The sequence below is a fragment of the Delphinus delphis genome, chromosome 7 (genome assembly GCF_949987515.2).
Source record: "Delphinus delphis chromosome 7, mDelDel1.2, whole genome shotgun sequence".
In the NCBI taxonomy this organism is placed as follows: Eukaryota; Metazoa; Chordata; class Mammalia; order Artiodactyla; family Delphinidae; genus Delphinus; species Delphinus delphis.
Genome location: NC_082689.1, coordinates 28,481,886 through 28,501,869, shown reverse-complemented (window position 1 = coordinate 28,501,869; position 19,984 = coordinate 28,481,886). Strand labels below are relative to the sequence as shown.

The 19,984-nt window shown below is 46.6% G+C and overlaps 1 protein-coding gene and 1 long non-coding RNA gene across 4 annotated transcripts in view; one reads left to right on the top strand and one right to left on the bottom strand.

Moving 5' to 3' along the window:
* Nucleotides 1-263: 263 nt before the first annotated feature.
* Nucleotides 264-5,728, bottom strand: FZD5 (frizzled class receptor 5). Of its 2 annotated transcripts, none has more exons than XM_060016206.2 (2): nucleotides 5,074-5,728; nucleotides 264-4,788 (listed from the first exon to the last, which is right to left on the bottom strand). In XM_060016206.2, exon 2 carries the CDS (start codon nucleotides 4,532-4,534, stop codon nucleotides 2,771-2,773), a length of 1,764 nt encoding a protein of 587 aa, XP_059872189.1. In that variant the 5' UTR covers nucleotides 4,535-4,788; nucleotides 5,074-5,728; the 3' UTR covers nucleotides 264-2,770. The 2 variants fall into 2 exon arrangements, with proteins under 2 accessions (XP_059872189.1, XP_059872190.1); XM_060016207.2 differs by having other exon boundaries at nucleotides 5,295-5,728.
* Nucleotides 5,729-6,011: 283 nt separating this feature from the next.
* The window catches only part of LOC132428404 (uncharacterized), a 150,353-nt gene continuing 136,380 nt past the window's right edge, over nucleotides 6,012-19,984 (top strand). For both annotated transcript variants that reach the window (XR_011246539.1, XR_009520109.1), the window contains exon 1: nucleotides 6,012-6,123. This is a non-coding gene — a long non-coding RNA (uncharacterized lncRNA). The remainder of the gene's footprint in view (nucleotides 6,124-19,984) is intronic.

Below are 19,984 nucleotides of genomic sequence, written 5' to 3'. Positions count from 1 at the left end.
TACGGATTGTTTGCCTAATAAAAATAAAAATCAGAAGAAAACAGCATATGAGATGGAAATAGGGGGCGACCATAAATAGATGGGCTTCTCTGCCCTGGGTAGCAGGAGGGGTGGCTGAGGTAAAACTTGAGGGAAGCAGGTGGGCTTCATCTTTGAGGTAAGGGAGGGGGAGGGCAGCGGTGAAAACAGAGGCTGAAAACAGAGGCAGCTCTGAGAGTTGGCCTGGACCTAGATCTCCAAATGCATGACCTGTATTGCCTCTCCTTGGCTTGGTATCCTGTGTCTTAACTGTCTTTTTTTTTTTAAGTAAATTGGTTGTTCTTTTTAGGTTTGGTATGTTGCCAAAATGAAAAATAGTTGTTTTAAAAGGAAGAATTAAATCACTTCAACCACATCATCCCACAACTTTTAGATACATTCTGCGTCATCTTTACACTCCTCCACAAAAAAAAAAAGGAAGAGGAAAAACCCAAATTAGTCACAATGACCTAAAGCAGCAGAATAATCTATGTACTTTCTGGGAAGACATGTTAACTGAGGGAAGAGGTCAAGGTGATCAGAAAAGTTCCTCATTTGAAAAACAAGAGAGGAACTGGCCCTCAGGCAGGGGATCTATTTCAAGGTTCTAAGAAGCTTCTTCTGAACAAGTAGAGGAATTAGATGTGCAAAAAGTTCTGTAGCTCTGTGTACAAGGTTTTGTCGAATATACTGACATTTTGATTCAGAGGATGAGTGTGTAAGAGCAGTGCATTTTTATAAACGTGAATAGCTTTTGAAAGTCCATGAAAACTATAACACCAGGCTTCTTTCCACCAGCAAAGTGCTTAAATCCACTATGGAAAGTATACACTTGTTTACTTAATATCCATAATGTAAAAACTGGCCTGGGCTTAAATCTGACTTTTCCAACTTTGGTATAAATGAAGCGCAAACCCCTACACTTGTTTCTCTAGGGAGACATTCCCAAATTTTAATTGTTTTTGCCATTTTAGCTTCTTAAATTTAGTTCCCACTCAGTCCTGGTCACTGGTATTCTGCTGGCCAATGCACTGTCACCCCCTTCCCCAGTAATGGCCTCACACTCTTCTTGAATGAACGGTTAAATAGATTAGGAAAGCAAACAGGATTTTTAACAGTAAAGTATGTGTGCGTGGTGTGTGTACATGTGTATTCATCAATACATAGGCTTTCATATATAAGTGAGGGAATGGTTCAACAGATTAGAAAAGCAAACAGAATTCTCTAACAGTAAAGTGTGTGCTCATCACTATATAGGCTTTCTCAGAAGAGGAGGAAGAGAAAAATATATTGAGGCGAGGGGGGCGGGGGGAACAGCTTTCCTTTTGCTACACTGATCCATGTTTTTAAAAGCTTATGCAAGGGTGTTATGGGTTTCATTTGTTTCCAGAGGCCGCAGAGAGCAGTGTCTCGATGCTTTTGGAATATCTGGCTGTAATCTAGTCCAAAGTCCAGGGACACTTATTTTCCCTCATCGCTGCCAGTGTTTGTTCACAGGTAGCCAGCCTCCCCCCCCCCCCCCCCCCCCCCCCGTTCAAGCACCTCATTCAAGGGTGGGTGTGGTTTCTAATCACAGCCCTCCAGGAGAGGAGGAATAAGAAAAGCAAAAAGACTGTTTAACATGATAAAGGAGGTGGGATGGGGGGGGGGGTGTGGAGCAGATAAGACAGGTGTTGGAAATTTACTTAATTACAGGAGTTATATCCATTTTAGTCCTTAAATGTAAAAAGGAACCCCCTTCAGCACTATCACTAAGTCCTTCCAGAAGAAGGAAGTGGGTTTATTTTTACCAAAGTTTTAACACAAGTTTTAAAAAGTGGCATCACCAAAGCCTATTAAGAACCACTCACTATAGATGTTAAAAAAAAAAAAGAACCACCCACTCCTCGGGCACAAAGCTGCCATCTTAACAGTCTAGAATTCAAGTTCAACCAATCACCATCCCTTAGGTTCGCATTCTTCCAAATATTTATTCCGGACACTGCAATGCTACCTCTAACTTATTCAAGCAAAGCTGGCACTGTTAAGAACGAGAATGATTACAAGTACTATAGAAAAGAAACCGAAGCTTGCTAAACGAAGCTAGGACGGACACATTAGAATCTCTAAACATTGCCTAACCTTGTCACTTTCCGGAGGCCCTAACCACATTATGCTACCCCCCTCCTTGGTATGACTTAGGGTGTCCCCTAACTTAGGAACTATAAACAGGGACAAGCAGCTCACCTTAAAGCATCTTGGACACTTTAAGCAGTGGAAGGAGAAACAACCTGGAAAAGCACACGGAACAACTTCCCAGTCACAGCAACTTTCACTGTTCACATTATTTTTAAAGACAGAAGTATAGGAAATATATTTTCCCAATTTAGACCACCCAGTTCAAAGAAACCTGAACCAAGTGGAACTTCATTATAATGCCAACTTTAGGATTGTAAAGCCCCCAAAGCAAAGGTAAATTTTGTTGCCAAAATGCAACAAAGTTAAAAATTAAGAAAACTATATATAAATTAAAAACAGGGTTCCTCTTGAAAAGGCAGTAAGATAGAACAGACGTGAGCTGAACCCCTTTGAGAAGTCCTGGGACAGGTACTCCCCTTGAAACGGTCCCTCTCCCCTCTCTCCAAGTTGCCCCGGGAGGGGGCATCAGCACCAAGAAGGTAAACGGAAGTGACCTTGGCAAAGCTACCAAACAAAACAACCTCCCTCCCTCAACTCCCGGCCCCGGTCCCGGTCCCTCGGCCTCGGCCTCCTCCTACACGTGCGACAGGGACACCTGCTTGTGATAGGCGGCGGCGGCGGCGGGGCCCGGCGGCGCGGTCCTGCCCGTGAGCGCTGCGCTCGCCTCGGCGTAGTCCCCCGCGGCCGTGGCGCCGCCGCTCTTGTGGCCCCGCCGCGGGCGGCAGCAGCAGCGGCTGGTGAAGCGCCGCCACGACTCCACAGTCTTGCCGGACCAAATCCAAACGCCCGACGTGATGCCCACCACAAGGCACATGAAGTACTTGAGCATGAGCACCCAGTACTCAGGCTTGGCGCGCGGCTGGCCAGAGTCCGGGCCGGGGCACGCGCAGGTGAGCGCAGCCTCCCAGCTCTCGCGATAGTGCTGTTCGTACAGGTAGCATGCTACCACGATGCTGGCTGGCACAGTGTAGAGCAGCGTGAAGATGCCGATGCGGATCATGAGCTTCTCCAGCTTGTCCGTCTTGGTGCCGCCCTGCTTGATGACGCTGCGGATGCGGAAGAGCGACACGAAGCCCGCCAGGAGGAAGAGCGTGCCCACCAGCAGGTAGAGCACCAGCGGGCCCAGCACGAAGCCGCGCAGCGAGTTCAGGTTCTGGTTCCCCACGTAGCAGATGCCGGCTACCGGGTCCCCGTCCACGGAGCTCAGTGCCAGCGCAGTGATGGACTTGACACTGGGGATGAGCCACGCGGCCAGGTGGAAGTACTGCGCATAGCCCGCAATGGCCTCGTTGCCCCACTTCATGCCAGCCGCCAAGAACCAGGTGAGCGACAGGATGACCCACCAGATGGAACTGGCCATGCCAAAGAAGTAGACCAGCAGGAAGACGACAGTGCACAGCGCAGGGCCCGTTGTCTCGTAGTGGATGTGGCTGTGCTCGCGGCTGCAGGCGACGCTGGCATGGCCCACGACCAGGCGCACCAGGAAGCCCAGAGACACGCACAGGTAGCAGGCTGACAGGAAAATGATGGGGCGCTCAGGGTAGCGGAAGCGTTCCATGTCTATTAAGAAGGTGGCCACCGTGGTGGAGGTGGAGATGAAGCACAGTACAGACCACAGGCCGATCCAGAAGGTGGCGAACGTGCGCTCGTCGGGGCTGAAGGACGGCTGGTAGCAGGGCACCGCGCAGTTGGGTACCTGGCCCGTCCTCACCTTGTTGTAAAGCGGGTGCGACTCCTTGAGAATGGGCACGAAGGGCTCGCGGCACTTGCACACCGACGGGCCCCCGGTGGCGCAGTCGCTCCCCGAGGCCGGCGACCCCGGCAGGCCTGAGTGGGTGGGCTTGGCCGGGAAGGGCCTGGGGGGCGCCGTGGTGGCCTCGCTGCGGTTGTAATCCATGCACAGGACCTCGGCGTCGCGGCCCAGCACCGGGAGGCGGTCGCAGCTCATGCGTTCCGGCCAGGCAAAGCCATACTGGCGCATGAGCGGCGAGCAGCCGGCCTTGGCGCGCTCGCACACCGAGCGGCAGGGCGGCAGCGGCTTGTGGTAGTCGGGCAGGCAGATGGGCGTGTACATGGAGCACAGGAAGAAACGCAGGTCCGGCGAGCAGTGGATCTCCACCAGCGGCCAGAACTGGTGCACCTCCAGACCCGCCTCGTCCTGCGTGTCGTGGTTGAACTGGTTGGGCATGTGCGTCAGGTTGTAGCCGATGCCGCGGCACATGGGCACTGTGATTTCCTGGCACACTGGGGCCTTGGAGGCGGCCGCCGCCCGGCCCGCCAGCTGCGCTAGGAGCAGCAGCAGCAGCGAAGGCGGCGCGGACGGGTCTGGCCGAGCCATAGCCCCCTCCCTCCCCTCGTCTCCCGCAGCCAGCGCGGGGCCAGCTCAGGCAGGGGAAACCGGGATCCGGGCTTCCCTCTCCGCCGACTTGTGTGGCGCCGGGACTGGCAACCTGTTGGTTTCTTTTTCTTTTAAAGAAATCCGTCCAAAGATAAACTGTTTCGGGAGGGCGCTGCCTCCGCAGGGAGCGCTCAGCTCTTCGCTGGAGAAGGCTGGGGAGGGACGGTTAGGGCTCCGATTCCAAGGGAAGTACTCTTTAAAAAAGAAGGTGGAGGAGAAGAAAAATTGCAACCACTCCCAAATAGAGAGGCGTCAACGGCGCAATCCCCGCAAGCGGTCTCCAAAACTCTAAGTTAACCTCTCTCCCTCCCCTCCCCTCCCACCTCCTGGAACCAAACTACAGACTCCCCGCCCCTCACCCCGCCTCCCTTCTCGCAGGGCCTGCCAGCCTGCACCCCAAGGTCAGAGCGCTCAGCCCCCGGGAAAAGGGCAGAGGGCCGGGAAAAGAACGGGGAGAAGGGGAAGGCGCGGGCTCTCACCTCTGAGGAAGCCGAGAGAAGCAGATAGTCCGTAGCCAGCCTGGGCCCTCCGTCTCTGGGACACTTCGCTCAGAAACGCGACTCAGAGACAGGCTGGCATCGGGAAAGTTTGGCGATAGGCTGGGTACCCGAGGAGGCAGCACATGGCAGCAGGTGGGGGCGTCTCAGAGAGGGGGTCGCCCCCTGAACGAGGTCGCCGCAGACCGGTCATTCGCCCTCACCTCCTGCGGGCCCCCCCGCATGATCCGGGCGGGGCAGGACGCGGGGCAGGCCGTGCGTTCCACCAGGGTCCGGGAGCCGGACGAAGGGCGAGCGCGCCTGGCAGCACCTGGGCAAGAGGAAGGCGGTGTGCGGCGACCGGGGGATCCCGCCGCCTCACAGCACGGCGAGCAGCCAGCGCTGGCCCCGCCGGGACTGCATGGTGCGCGCCCGCCGCCGCGTCCCGCCCGCCGCTCTCCTCCTCCCCTGCAGGGGGATCCGCGCTCCAGCGGACTCCTGGGGGCGGTGGCGGTTCTCCCGGGACGCGCCGGGCTCCGCTCCTCCCCCGCGCTCTAGCACCCTTTGGCCCACCTCCGGCGGGTATTGAACTGCGCGCGGCGGCGGCGGCGGCGGCGGCGCTGGCCGCAGCGGAGTCACCGCCTTGAGCTGACTGGCCTCTCCCGCCCAGCCCGGGTCACCTGCTTCTAATGCCCGCCGGGAGGCTCCGCCCCGGCCCCGCCCCTTCGCGCTGGGGCTCGGTTGGTGGGCCGCCCCGCCACGCTCTCCGCGCGTCCCCGCCCACTGCCCCGCGGGCTCGGCCTCTCTCCAGGCGCCCTCCGGCCCCGCCTGGAGCTGGCAGCCGAGGAGCGTGGGCCAATCGCCGGCCGGGAAGCTATGGGGGGCGGGGCTAATGCTAATCACGCCTTCTTGAGACCCGGAGCGGGAAACCCTAGCTAGAAGTCCCTCCTGAGTTCTCTGCTGGCTCCCACTGGTGCGGGGCTCAGTTTCCCGTAACGTTCTCGCTTATGAACCCTAGCTTCCAGGACACCTACCAGGTCTCCTATCTTGAAGGTAAGCATCCTTAGAGTCCAGCGCTTGTTTAAAAGAACTGCTCAAAGAATCATTCTTAACCGTGGGACCTGTCTCCTCTCTGCGCTGCCCTCACCAGGTGAGCTCAAATTGAGAGAAGTACAAATGCTTACTGAGCCCCTACTGTGTGTCAGACAGCGCGTTAATCGTTCTCATCTTAATACAGGATGTCTCAGAACCTTACGACAATTCTATGAGGCAGGCACTCCTTATAGGTGAAGAAACAAGAGTTTAGAAGCATACCAAGGCAACCGAGCTAATGATAGTTCCCCCAAGAAAGCCACAACCTAGATAATCTTGTTCAGCGCGGTATTCCGAGCGCCTAACACAGAGTAGGCTCTCAAATGGCAAACCTGGGATTCGAACCGAGATAGTTGGGACGCGACATCCACAATTTTTACCACCTCCTCCCCCGTCCCCCCATATGCGACCGGTTATCTCCCAGGCTTTAACCTTTACTTTTGCATTTCGTAACAAAATCTTACTGTTGCGACAAGAAAGTGATTTTCTTTCCGTCTTTGGAAGACTCCAGACGTGTTAGTCCTTTATCAGTTTATCGGGTTAAAAATCCAGGCAGTTCGAAGTCGCCCGCAGAGAAAAGTAACTTTAGCTCCGGGCTCTGTGATGGGCAGGGGCTGCACCCCCACCCCGGGGCTACCCGCTGCTGAGCCGCGCACCCGCGCGCCGCCGGGGATCCGGGGCGCACGGAGCAGCGGGTAGCCCGCGCGAAGACCTGCTGGGCGCCTCGACCACTGGGACGCACTGTGGCGCTCTCCAGATGGCTTATTATGCTGCAAGTTTTAAATGTCCTGAAAATGCCTCTTTTCTACGTGTTCTAATTAGGTTGGAAGACTGAGGTGTTTAGCATTCTTGAGATTCATTCACACGCTTACAAAGAGGGTTTGAATTGTTTCCCGCTCCCCCCACCCCTTCCTTCTACTGGGAAGAAGGCAGAAAAAAGGCAGGAGGGCCTGAGTTCTTGAGGGACTCAGGACTGCACTTTAGGGCTGAGTCGTTCTTGTGTCCTGGATCCCACTTATACAGACGGGGAGACAAAATTGCAGAATAGCCCTCTTCCTCCTGCTTATCAGCAAGACTTTGTGAAAAATAATGAGGAATATGTGTATTAATCCCAGCCGCAAAATTCAAAGAAATAAATATAAATCGCTTCACAAACATCAAAACTGTTAATAAATATGTTTAAAATGTACTTTACCTCTTTCATTCCCTGGGATTCTACAGGTGCTCATATTTTTTTTGTTTCTTTGGAACTACTTGGCACTCAGTGTCGGCAAACATCCCAGGGTTGAAAGTAGTGGGAGTTGAAAAGCTATGGAATAGCAATCAAAAAGAAAGGGAAACCCTCAGTGGAAAGTATGCACAGATTGTGAACATGCCAAGAGAGGCTGCCTCATTCTGTGGCCTGTATGCAACATGTGTATTATTGGGGATGGACAAGTGTTGGCTAATAATAAAAATTATTTGAAGTTGGAGAATGTTAATCACTCATGCTGGAATTTAGCCAGAATACACGTGTTATTTCACTTGGTTCTGACTCAAAGGATGTTATCTCCTAGTCTGTAAACCTCTCCCTTCTTAATCACAGGGAGATGTTATTTTTGCTTGGAGATCTCTAATAATAGTAGTAATAATAGCAGGAAAACTTGGCCAGAAGAAACGTATTTTGCATTGTATAGCTTTTTGTATCATTTGAATTTTTGCTTTTCTACGTATAGTGTTTCACTTTAAAGGCAGTTTAAAATATGCTGTTTAACATGTATTAGGCAGGGTGCTACATAATTCATTTCAGTTAGCTCATTTGATCCTCACATCAGATGGAACTGGCATCATAATGGCTTCCTTGAAGTTACATATTTAGTCCATGGAAAGGACAGAAATCACAATTTTCTTCTGAGTCATAGTTATTGTTTAACAAACTGGAAAACACTGAATTATTTTTAAAGATGCAATTTTTAAGCAACTAGAACATTGCCAGGCATTCTTAGCTATTAATTCACTCATCTATCCTTCCATCTATCCATCCATCCATCCATCCATCCATCCATCCAAAAACACCAAATTTCTGACTTGAAGACACTACTGCTGTATTAAACATGTTGCTACAAGGTGGAATTCATGAGGTTCAACTTAAATTGTTGTCCAAGGCGTACTTATTAATTGATGAAAATACAGAGGATCATGCTAAACATTCCACCTAGTAAGACTGTGACATTTTGAAAGTTTTGAAGTATTGGTTTTGGATTTTGTAATCAGAGAATAGTTATTGCATTTCTAATCTTAGTAGACGTGTATTTATTATACATTTATAGTCTGTTGAGACACTTGAGAGTTCAATGCTATAGGAATGACTGGACAGGTAGCCTCTGTATACTCTTCAATATCTTGATAATCAAGCCTGGAACAGTATGCTGCCCATAGATGCCTTTGGTAAATATTTGTGAAATAAATGGATGAATAAATGGCAACTGAGATTAACTCTTTAAACTTTAGCAAGTGGCATTGAATCCTTGGATAAAGCTTACCTTATGAGCTATATATATCTCTGAGGTTGACCATACCCTGTTAAATGCAGCGTGAGTCCAAACCTTGGCTCTTCCTTTACTAGCTGCCACTTTGGACAAGTCACACAACAGCTCCAGGTCCTCTTTCCTCATCTGTAAAGTGGAGTTACCCCTCATAGAGTTGTAGTGAGGGGTAAATGAATTTATATGGTAAAGAGCTTAAAACCATGTCTAGCACCTTGTAACTATTTAAGTCTGTTATTAGTTTCTCCTGGGTTCATGCTATTTTTCTGTTTTCCCACTCTATTTTCTTTTGTGTATCACTTTAATAATGGGAAAAAAGTTACATTTTTTAGATGTACAGGCATACCTCAGAGATATCGTGGGTTGGCTTCCAGACCACTGCAATAAAGGAAATATCACAATAAAGTGAGTCACATGGATTTTTTGGTTTTCCAGTAATGTCTATAAAACTTATGTTTACACTATTCTTCAGTCTATTAAGTGTGCAATAACATTCTGTCTAAAAAAAAGTACATATTTAATTTTAAAATACTTTATTTCTAAAATCATCTGACAACTCAGGGTTGTCACAAACCTTCCATTTGTGAAAAAGCAAATTCTGCAAAGCGCAATCAAATGAGGTATCCCTGTCCTTTATGTCTGAGCACACTCCCAGCTGTCACCAGCTCTCTCTAGCATCTAGATATTAGCTAGATTTTATGCCAAAGCAGGGATCATTTCACTTGCCCTGGATCAAAGTGCGTACACCTGACATCAGCCCCAGCCCGCAAGTGTGCGAGTGTGCACAGGGCTGGCACAGGACAGACACTCACAAGCCAACTTGAAATCCCTCACAGGTATTTCCAGACTAGCTTTTTCCATGTCCTAGAGCATTCCTGATAACTCCTCATCAGATCAGACACCTCTAGATGAGAAACCCAGACACTAATCAGAGGATTACCATGATGAGTCATTTATCCAGGTTCATAATAAGAATGCCTTGTTCACATTATAAGTGGAATCATTCAACTATAATCTTTAGTCCTCTCCCCTCCTCCACTGTGGTGGAGATTATAGAAAAGTAAGAGCTTCTTTCTTCTTTCCCAGAGGCGATGGAAGTACTAATCTTTCCCACTCTCAACAATGGCTCTCAGCTGCACATTACAATCACCTGGGGAGCCTTAAGATATACTGATGCTTGGGCCCTACTGAATCAGAATCTCTGGTTGAGGGACCCAGACATTGTTTCTTGGTTTCATTTTATTTGTTTATTTTTGTTGCCTTTTTGTTTTTAACTCTCCAGGTGATCCTGATTTTCAGCTAGGGTCGAGAGCCACTGACATAGATGGTTTTGTTATTTCCTCAGCACAGCCCCAAACTTGGGCCTAGCTGGATCTTCTGCAGAAAAGGGTTAATCACATCATGATGTAAAGTGGAACACCTCGGGAGAAAGTATAGAGAAGTACATTCTAGTCTAATTGCATGTGAGTCTGTTTGGGCTGAAGGAAAGTATATGTATACGAAGTAAAAAATATGTAACAGAATTGTGGTACAGTAATGGCACAGTCAACAACAATGGTGGCCGTAACAGTAACTGATGGGTATTAGGCATTTCCAACGTGTATGCACTGTGCTGAGCATTTTACATATATAATCTCTTTTACCCCCAAGAATCCCGTGAGGTTGATATTATCAACCCCATTTTATAGATGAAGAATCTGAGGTTCAGAAAGTAGCTTGCTACACAACAACACACACCTTCCAACTTGGGTTTTCCTCGCTCCAAAGGCTATGCTGCCATTGATTGCAGGCCTCATTGTAGGCCCAGCAGTAGAGGGTCCTGAAAACCACCAGATAGTAACTCTTGAGATAAGCAACTTCCCTTGCTCCTTATCATCCCTTTCCTGGGGACCAGGTCAAATTTTCAATTCTGGAGTGGCCTCTTGTGTGGAGGACTAAAGTATGGAAAAGCTGAGGGCTCTGGATTCATCTAGAATCCAGTATAAGTCTAGAGCCACTTGTTCTTTGGGCTTTGCAGACCAGGCATGAGGTGGGGCACCCTTTAGACTAGATTTCAGGACCTTTCTGGTATCTTGGCAGAGGGAGCTTCAGTTCGGTAAATGTTGATGCTGCACATGCTGTGAGCCAAACACTGGTGCCAGGGGTGCAAAGATGAAGAGGCGTGGGCTTACCAGGCAGGACATGCTGGGAGAACCGAGGAAGCACCTGGCCCAACCTGGTGGCTCAGGGAAGGCCCAGGCTGTGCCTGGAAGGCTGAATGTGAATTAAGCGATCTATGAGTCAGGGTTTAGTACAGGAAATAGAAACCACTCTAGGTGTTTCAAACAGAGAAATATTTAATACTGAGAATCAAACAGAGGCTTACAAAATTGATGAGCTGGAGGGGCAGAAGTCAGGGGGGTACCCCTGGGCTATTGAGCTCAAGGGCCTACCACAGTAGCTATGTTCCAGAAGTGGGGATGGTGCTGCAGCAACGGCTCTTCACACCCATGAAACTGGTGACTAGCCACTGAAACAGGACATTGAGTCCAACAGCATTAAATGCCTCTTAACATTATTGCTCAAACCTTGCTGGCCAACAGCAACAGCAACAGAATGATGCCTTCTCCTTGCATCTGCCTCCAAATCTTACACAAGTGCACCTGATTGACTGAACTTACTTCAGATCAAGACCCTAGCTGCAAGGGAGTCTGAAAAAAGTAGTTTTGCAGTTCTCAATCTCTTCAAGCAAATTACTAGGAGGATAGAATGGAGGCTGGAGAGGCAATCCCTAGTATCCAATATAGGTAAGGAAATTGAGAAGGACTTCCTAGACAGAGGAATCAGCACAAGTAATGGGTACAAGGCCATGAAAGAGCATGAGTCAAGTGGTGAACAGCTGGGCATGGCTATGTTATCAGAAGCATATGAATCAAGGTTCTTACCTGAAAGTGCACTCACATCTAATCAACATATTTTTGATTAATTAGATTCGTATGTACACTGCACACATGACACTCTTTCCTACTGATACAGCTCTGGATTTATTCAGCTGACTACTAGTGCAGAGGAGAAAGGAAAGGAGCAAAAAGCATGAAAAAGAATAAATAAAAGTGTTAGGTAATATTCATCCACAAAGAAAACAGAACATTAACCTTCTCCAAGCCTAATGTTGCAAACACTGTTGAGTACGTGCCGAAGAGTCATCTCCCCTTTTTCCTTCCTAACAAAACCCCCGTTATTTGTTTTGTTTTGTTCTGTTTTCTTGGGGAATCCACCCTTTTCTGCATAGCCCTGTGCTTCAGGAGAGGCAGGAGCTTCAGATCAAGCCCCAAGGAGTACCAGGTGATTAGTCCAACTGCTCGTGTTTCTCCCCTTCTTCTTATCAGCGTTTAGGTTACATACATGCATGGGACACAGTTCTGGCCAATAAGGCGTGGTGTGGGGGCCAGTGTGAGGTAAGTCTGTCAGGGGCTTATGGGAAAGATCTTACTCCAAAGGAGAAATAGTCCTCTCCCCTGCTGGGTATTATTTCGTCTGCCTGTGATGCCTACCACTGTGGGCACCATCTTGCAACCACAAAAGAGCTAAGCTGACCCAGTGAAGAAGGATGGCATTGAGGCGGCCTGAACTGTTGGCCTCCAGACTTCCTGTTATATGATACAATACACTGCTTATTTTTAAATACATTTGAGTCCCTGTTTTCTTGCACTTGCAACCAAGAGCATTGTAACTACTACATGCAGTATGTACACTTAGGATGAGGATCTGCCCACTTAAACTTGGCTAATGAAGTCTCTGGAGGAGATTTAAGGAGAAAAATTTATTCCCTCTTTTTTCCACCAGAAAAATTGTTATTTATCCTTCAAGAGCATTCAAGACCCACTCAAATGTCATTTCCATCAAGCTGAGTGGTTTGTTATTGCCTGTACTCCCACAGCCCTCCCACTACTTCTCTATTACAGCACTTTACTCATATACTCTTTCAGCAAATATTTATTGAGTACCTATTTTGGGCTTGGTAGTGTTTTAGGCACAGGGGTTACAGTAGGAAACTAAATGCCTGGAGATTCCAATCTAGTGGAAGACAGAAAATGAATGAAAAAATTTTAATGTGATGACTCTTATCAAAGGGAAAAAAAAAAGAATTCTTGTAAAAGAGGGGGAAATAACTACCTTGAAATTTATTTTATTGTACTGTGATTCTCTGTTCATATGTCCGTTTTCTCCACTAGATTGTGTGTTCTTGTAACCTCACATCACCCACCCCTTCCCTGGGGGATTGCATTTTCCAAAAATGGCTGCAAAAACCTCTCCCATCCCACAGGTTTTTCTGCAATGTGATCTTGCCATTCCCCGTAGGGGAGGGATGTAGGAGGTCCTAAGTCTCCTCCTCTTGAATCTCAGTGGGCTTGTGACGGTTTTGACCCATAGACTGTGTTGGAAGTGATGCTCTTAAACTTCCATGGATAGGTCATAAAAGGCCGTGTAGTTTCTACCTGGGTCTCTTGGGACACTTGTTTTTTGGAAGTGCTTTCTCTTGGGACACCTACATATAGATGCTCCACTTGACAGTCCCAGCTGGGTGAGCCTTCAGGTCATCCCAGGTTAGGTAAAGAAGCTTCCAGATGATTCCAACCCCCAACCTCAAGTCACCCCTCATTGTTCAAGTCTACCCCAGATGTCATGAATCATAGGCAAGCCATCCCTGCTGTGCCCTCTCCAGATTCCTGATGCACAGTATCCGTGTGAATAATAAAATGCCTGTTGGTTCACACCACTACTTTGGAGTGGTTTGTCACACAGCAGCAATGACTGGAACCCCCCAGATCTGCCTTTCTGTGAAATTTTAACCCAGTAGACAACTTTTTTTCTTTTCACCTGACCCAGTTGGTGATCAACTTATGCACTGAAGCTTGAGAACTTTCATCCATCTTACTTTCATCCTATTGAGTGTCGCTGTTGATGATATGCATGTGAAATGTCTAATCTTTTAAAACACAAATCTTCACCATTGATCTTAATATCCTGCTGCAGTGAGTTCCCCAGTTCAATTGTATGTAGTGGGAAAAAAGTGCCTCCTTTTATCCATTTTAAACATGCTTCCTTTTCATCTCATCTTGTCCTCTTGCTCTTCTCCAAGTAAAGTGATTTCCATTTTGTGGGTACCTAGACACAGAGAACTGAGTTGAGACAATAATCTTTCTTTGGTTACCCAGAAGGCCTCGGGCGTGCTGCGACGGGGAACAGTGGATTTTAGCTGGTGACAAAGGTGGTGGAACACTGTATTCTAATTAGTCACAAGTTTAGTTCCAAGCTTTCAAAAAATAGTCTAGATTCTGCAAGATGCAATAGGTGTCCTCTTGTGGTGCTGGGAAGTAGAGCACAGTAGAGAGGGAAGAGCATTGGCCAGTACATGGGCAATCCGGATTCAAGTCTCATCTTGTGAGCCAGCTATGTGCCCTTGGGCATAACACTTAACCTCTCTGGACCTCACTTTCCTCAACTATAGAGTGAGGAGATTCAACCAGAGGGTTCTGGAGCACCCTTTTGCCTCTAACTTTGTATGAATTCTATGTATTTGCCAGTCATTTTGAAACATCTACTACATAAATCCATGGGAAGAAAAAGTTTGTACTCTAAACAGTTTGCCATGTTAGCTTCAAAGTGGAGTTGGAGAGAACCACCACTCCCTGCTAAAAAATTTTCTAGTTTTTAGGAAACAAATGTTATCATTTTCCAAAAACACAATCCAAATTAGGTTTCAATTACCAAAAATATATCCTGCTGTGACTGTTAAGTGACAGATCTTGCAACCTGAGTCCTTTTAGTTTGGGGGTGCACCCCAGGGCTCCCATCAGCCTTGCTTTCATGAGCCTATCAATTCTCACGGTGCCATTGCTCGATGTTTGAATGGGGACAACTCCATTCTAAGTGATGAGAGTGAATGGATGGGGTGAACTGCTGCTGCATATGGCCACCTTGGGGAGGAGAAAGAATACTGTCCCAGTGAGCAGTGCAGTGGGAACTATTAAAGTGAATCTCTAGAAATCTGAAATCTCTTCCCAATTCTTTTTCTCCATACAGAAGAAAAAAAGCAGTTACCATGTGGGACTTGGGGAAAGCATTCAATCTCACTCAACCTGGACTCATTTCACTTATTGTCTGGTCTGCTTAACATTTCTTCAACAGTTGTGATTCTTAGAACTTCGTGGGCTCTAACCCACTTCTTAATCTCTGCATCCTGTTTTGTCTTACTGAATTTTCTCTTTCCAATCCCAGGTGGGTGGGGGAAATGCTTCTCATCTCTGATTTTAAAATTCATTACAGAATCTCCACTATTGAGGTGCTACCATGCATTGAGAGGACAGATTGCTTTCACTGCTGGGTTAACAAAGTCTATCAATAGCAACAAGTGGCGTGACAAGGTTCTATTTAACAGAAACTTACTTGTAAGGTTAAGAAAACCCCTGCGGTCCTTAGACAAAACTTCAGGTTAACAAGTAGGAGACTAACAGCAGTAAAAGTAATAAAAAGTGTATCTAGTGTTTAGAAGAGCTTTTTGAAAATATTCTAAAGAAGAGCCCTCCACACTTTCCTTAATAAGATATCTCATATGTGATCACACATATCCACTTCCTTATCATCAGTATCGTATGTGAGTATGTTTTGACGTTTTTGTTAAGGCTTTCAGGGAAGGCTTGAAAACAACACAGCAGCATCTGTAATGCATAATACCGTCAGTTGTATCAATGGGAAAACCGAAGATCATGTAGGATGAATCACTTGGTTATTATTTGCTTATTTAAGTTATTTGGGTAAAACAAGTCAGAAGTGTCGCTTGTTTCTTAGAGCAGTGCTACCCCTGCAAGGTTGCCTTCCTGTGCTCAGTGACTTCTTGGTTGTAGCTAAAAGGGGGACCCAGTGTTCCACACACCACATTCTGTTCCCCCTTCTGTCATTCCTGCTCACACTCTAGTGGGGGGATGAGTTTGAAGGCTTGTTGGCTTCAAAACCCTTCTGTCTATGTGGGCTATGCTGCATCATTGCTTGTTGCCCAAAGGTGCTCTGCAAAGATAATTTATTGCCTAAGAAAGTGGTATATACAGAACTGGTCAAGCCATCGGTTGCACTTTTTTAAAAATTAATAAACAATTTTTTAAAGCAGTTTTAGGTTTACAGAAAATTGAGCAGATAGGGCTTCCCTGGTGGCACAGTGGTTAAGAATCCGCCTGCCAATGCAGGGGACACGGGTTCAGTCCCTGGTCCGGGAAGATCCCACATGCTCTGGAGCAACTAAGCCCATGCACCACAACTACTGAGCCTGCACTCTAGAGCCCGTGAGCCACAACTACTGAGCCCACGTGCCACAACTACTGAAGCCTGCGTGCCTAGAGCCCATGCTCTGGAACAAGAGAAGCCACCACAGTGAGAAGCCCGCGCACCACAACGAAGAGTGGGCCCGCTCACCACAGCTAGAGAAAGCCTGCGTGCTGCAACGAAGACCCAACACAGCCAAAAATAAAGAAATAAAGTAAAATAAAATTAGAAAAAGAAAATTGAGCAGACAGTACAGAGAGTTTCCATATATCCTCTCCTTTTCCCACTGACAGTTTCTCCTATTATTAACATCTTGCCTTAGTGCGGTTACAATTGATGAACCAATATTCATATACCATTATTAACTAAAGTCCATAGTTTGCATTAGGATTCGCTCTTTGTGTTACACAGTTCCATAGGTTTTGACAAATAATGTCATGTATCCATCGATACGGTATCCTACAGAGTAGTTTCACTGCCTTAAAAATCTCCTGTGTTTCACCTAATCATCACTTCCTCACCCCGCCTTGACCCTTGACCCCTGACTATCACATCTTTTTACTTTCTTGCCCAGAATGTCATATAGTTGGAGGCATTCAGTATGTAGCCTTTTCAGATTGGCTTCTTTTATTTAGCAATAAGCACTTAAGGTCGCTTTGTGTCTTTTCATGGCTTGATAACTCATTTCTTTTTTTTTTTAATATCCTCTTTTTTTTTTAGAAGAAATTACAAATAACAAAACATTAGCAAAATGAGTAGAAAGTACAGAGACTTCTTATATACTCCCCCTGCCCTCACACATGCACAGCCTTCCCCATCATCAACATCCCACACCAAAGTGGTACATTTGTTACAATAAATGGACCTACATTGAAACGTCATTATCACCAATGACCATGGATTGTATTAGGGTCCACTGTTGGTACTATATTCTATGAGTTTTGACAAGTGTATAATAACGTAACCACCATTATAGTATCATAAGAAATATTTTCACTGCCCTAAAAATCCTCTATACTCCACCTATTAATCCCTTCCTTCTCCCAACCCCAACAACCATTAATCCCCAGTTTTGCCTTTTTGCAGACTGTCATTTAGTTGGAATCATAGAGTAAGTAGCCTTTTAAGATCGGCTTCTTTCCCTTAGTAGTATGCATTTTATGGTTGCTCCATGTCTGTTCATGATTTGATAGCTCTTTTCTTTTTTAGCACTGAATAATATTCCATCGTCTAGATATACCAGAGTTTATTTATCCCTTCACCTACTGAAGGACATTTTGGTGGTTTCCAAGTTTTGGTAATTATGAATAAAGCTGCTAAAAATGTCTGTGTTTGGGTTTTATGTGACATAAGTTTTCAACTCCTTTGGGTAAATGCCAAGGAGTGCTGGAATGTATGGTAAGAATATGTTTACTTTCGTAAGGAACTTCCAGACTGTCTTCCAAAGTAGCTGTACCATTTTCTATTCCCCCCAGCAATGAATGAGAGTTTCTGTTGATCTACATCCTAGCCAACATTTGGTGTTGTCAGTGTTTTGGATTTTGGCCATTCTAATAGGCATGTAGTTTTAATTTTATCTTAATTGTTGTTTTAAGTTGCAATTGCTCATTGTTGTTTTAATTTGCAATTCCCTAGTGACATATGAAATGAAGCATCTTTTTATATGCTTATTTGCCATCTGTATGTTTTCTCTGGTGAGGTAAGCAGAAGGTGCAGACAAGAGAAATTAGGGTCTTCTCTCAAGGGATGGAACACTGGGTTGACTTAGTTAAGCCCCACCAAAGGGAACACCCAGAGGCAGCCACGCAGGGGCAGAGGCAACCACGCAGTAGCCGCTATCCCATCTATGTGCTCTCGAGTCTGCGGTTGCAAATCAATGTGCAATGAGCAAGTCATTGATTACAACAAAAACCTAAACCAGTACCTCTTCCTTCCTTATTGGTCCAGTACAAGAGGGTGCACTCACCCTCTTGAGTGGTAGGAGCAATAACAGTGACAATGTAAAAATACTGCCGAGCAGCTCTGCAGGATCTCTGAGGCAAAGACAAAGTGGCTTCTTGTGGGTCACTAGCAAATTCGCAACATCTTATAATAATAGCTCACTTATGGAGCCCTTGATGTATGGGAAGGAACAGCCACCCAAGGTAAGGAGGAGTCCTAGCGTGAGCTCCAGTTAACAGATGAGGAAGCAGCAATTCTGTGACGTTATCTATGTGACTAGCCCAAAGTCTCAATGTCCAGAATGACAGCCGGATGTTAAACCTAGATTTCTATCCAGGTCCAAAGCTCTTGCCCCAGTAATACCACCAGGATTTGGGACCTGCCTAAACAAATACCAGGTCAGTCCCACTGACTCCTGGCTGCTCCAAAGGGCTTGCTGCAATTGGCTTGAATGCCACTTCCGAGATCCGGGCCCACTGTGGTCAGAAGAACCTCTGTAGCAGCTCTCAAGCTTGGCTACACGTTGCAATCACCAGGGAAGCTTTACAGAAATGTTGACACCAGGGTCCCACCCATAAAGATTTTGATTTAATTGTTCTTCAGTGCAACTTCAGCATAGGGATTTGTGTTTAACTTTTTATTGAAGTATATTATACACATAGAAACGTGAACATACCTAAGTATACATCACAATTAATTTTTAAAAACTGAAGGTACCTGTGTAACCACAACCCAGCTCAAGAATCAGAGCTTCACGAGCACCCTAGAAGTTGGCATCATGCTTCCTTTTAGCCGCTCCCCTTTCCTCCCACCCCCCAGCCACTACTCTAACTTCTAACAGCGTAAATAGTTCGGGTATAGAGATTTTCAAAGCTCCCGAATGATTCTAGTGTGCAGTCACCATTGAGAGCCACTGTCTCACTGGTAGAAAGTAGAGAAGTAGGATGAACCAAACTAAATGCATAGAAACAGATAAACCAAAATGAAAGAAAATAAGAAGAAACCCAGGCTACATTTATGCCTCAACCCAGGCTGCTACTTCCTGTGTTGCATGCATAAGTCTTATTTCACATTAGCAAGTCAATAAGGATGAAAAAGTTTTGTTTTTTTAAACAAGATCTTTCATTTATAAACAACTTTTCTCAGCATTCACACCTTAGTGAAAGAACACCAGCCATCCCAAGGGGTGCCAAAATCACATTTGCTGATAATAATAAAAACATGTATGGAGTGCTGTCTGCGGATCAAGTCCCTCATTAATGCCTTGTGCGTGACCTCATTCCGTCGTCACACCTCATAACACCCAATACTAGTAGGTTTTCTTCTTTCCTCCACGTTGCAGATGAGGAAAGCTAGGCGTAAAGAGATGTGGTAACTTGCCCAAGGGTACAAAGTTTGTACCTGGGACAGCTTAAGCTGAAGAGATTTTTCATGCTGTACCACCATGGAGGTTTTAATTTTATTTTATTATTATTTTTTTATGTCAATCATGGTTTTTATTTTAGATATGTGTGTCAACTGACTTCTGCTACTAAATACCTGGACAAAGATTAATGCCACACTGATTTCATTCTTTCAATGTACAGTGGAATGAGCTGGGATGGCGGTGGAGAAAAATCACAGCATTACCTGTGTGTGCTGAAGTGGACCTTGACGGTCATGTATTTTTGTTGTTGTTGTTTTTGCGGTATGCGGGCCTCTCACTGTTGTGGCCTCTCCCGTTGCGGAGCACAGGCTCCGGACGCGCAGGCTCAGCGGCCATGGCTCATGGGCGCAGCCGCTCCGCGGCATGTGGGATCTTCCCGGACCAGGGCACGAACCCGTGTCCCCTGCATCGGCAGGCAGACTCTCAACCACTGTGCCACCAGGGAAGCCCGATAGTCATGTATTTTTATTTCCTTCTTTCCCAGGTGAGGAAATGGGCCAAGAAAAAAAGATTTAGGATGGTTTAACAAGCTGAATGAGAGAAAATTAGAGAAAGTCCAAACACTCCTGGGGGAGAGGCTAGGTAAGGCTTTCATCGGGCAGCTAAGGGCACTGAGCTATTCTCCTAACCC

Coding starts and splice junctions, on each gene's coding strand:
- FZD5 (XM_060016206.2), bottom strand. CDS start 4,534: ATGGCTCGGCCAGACCCGTCCGCGCCGCCTTCGCTGCTGCTGCTGCTC.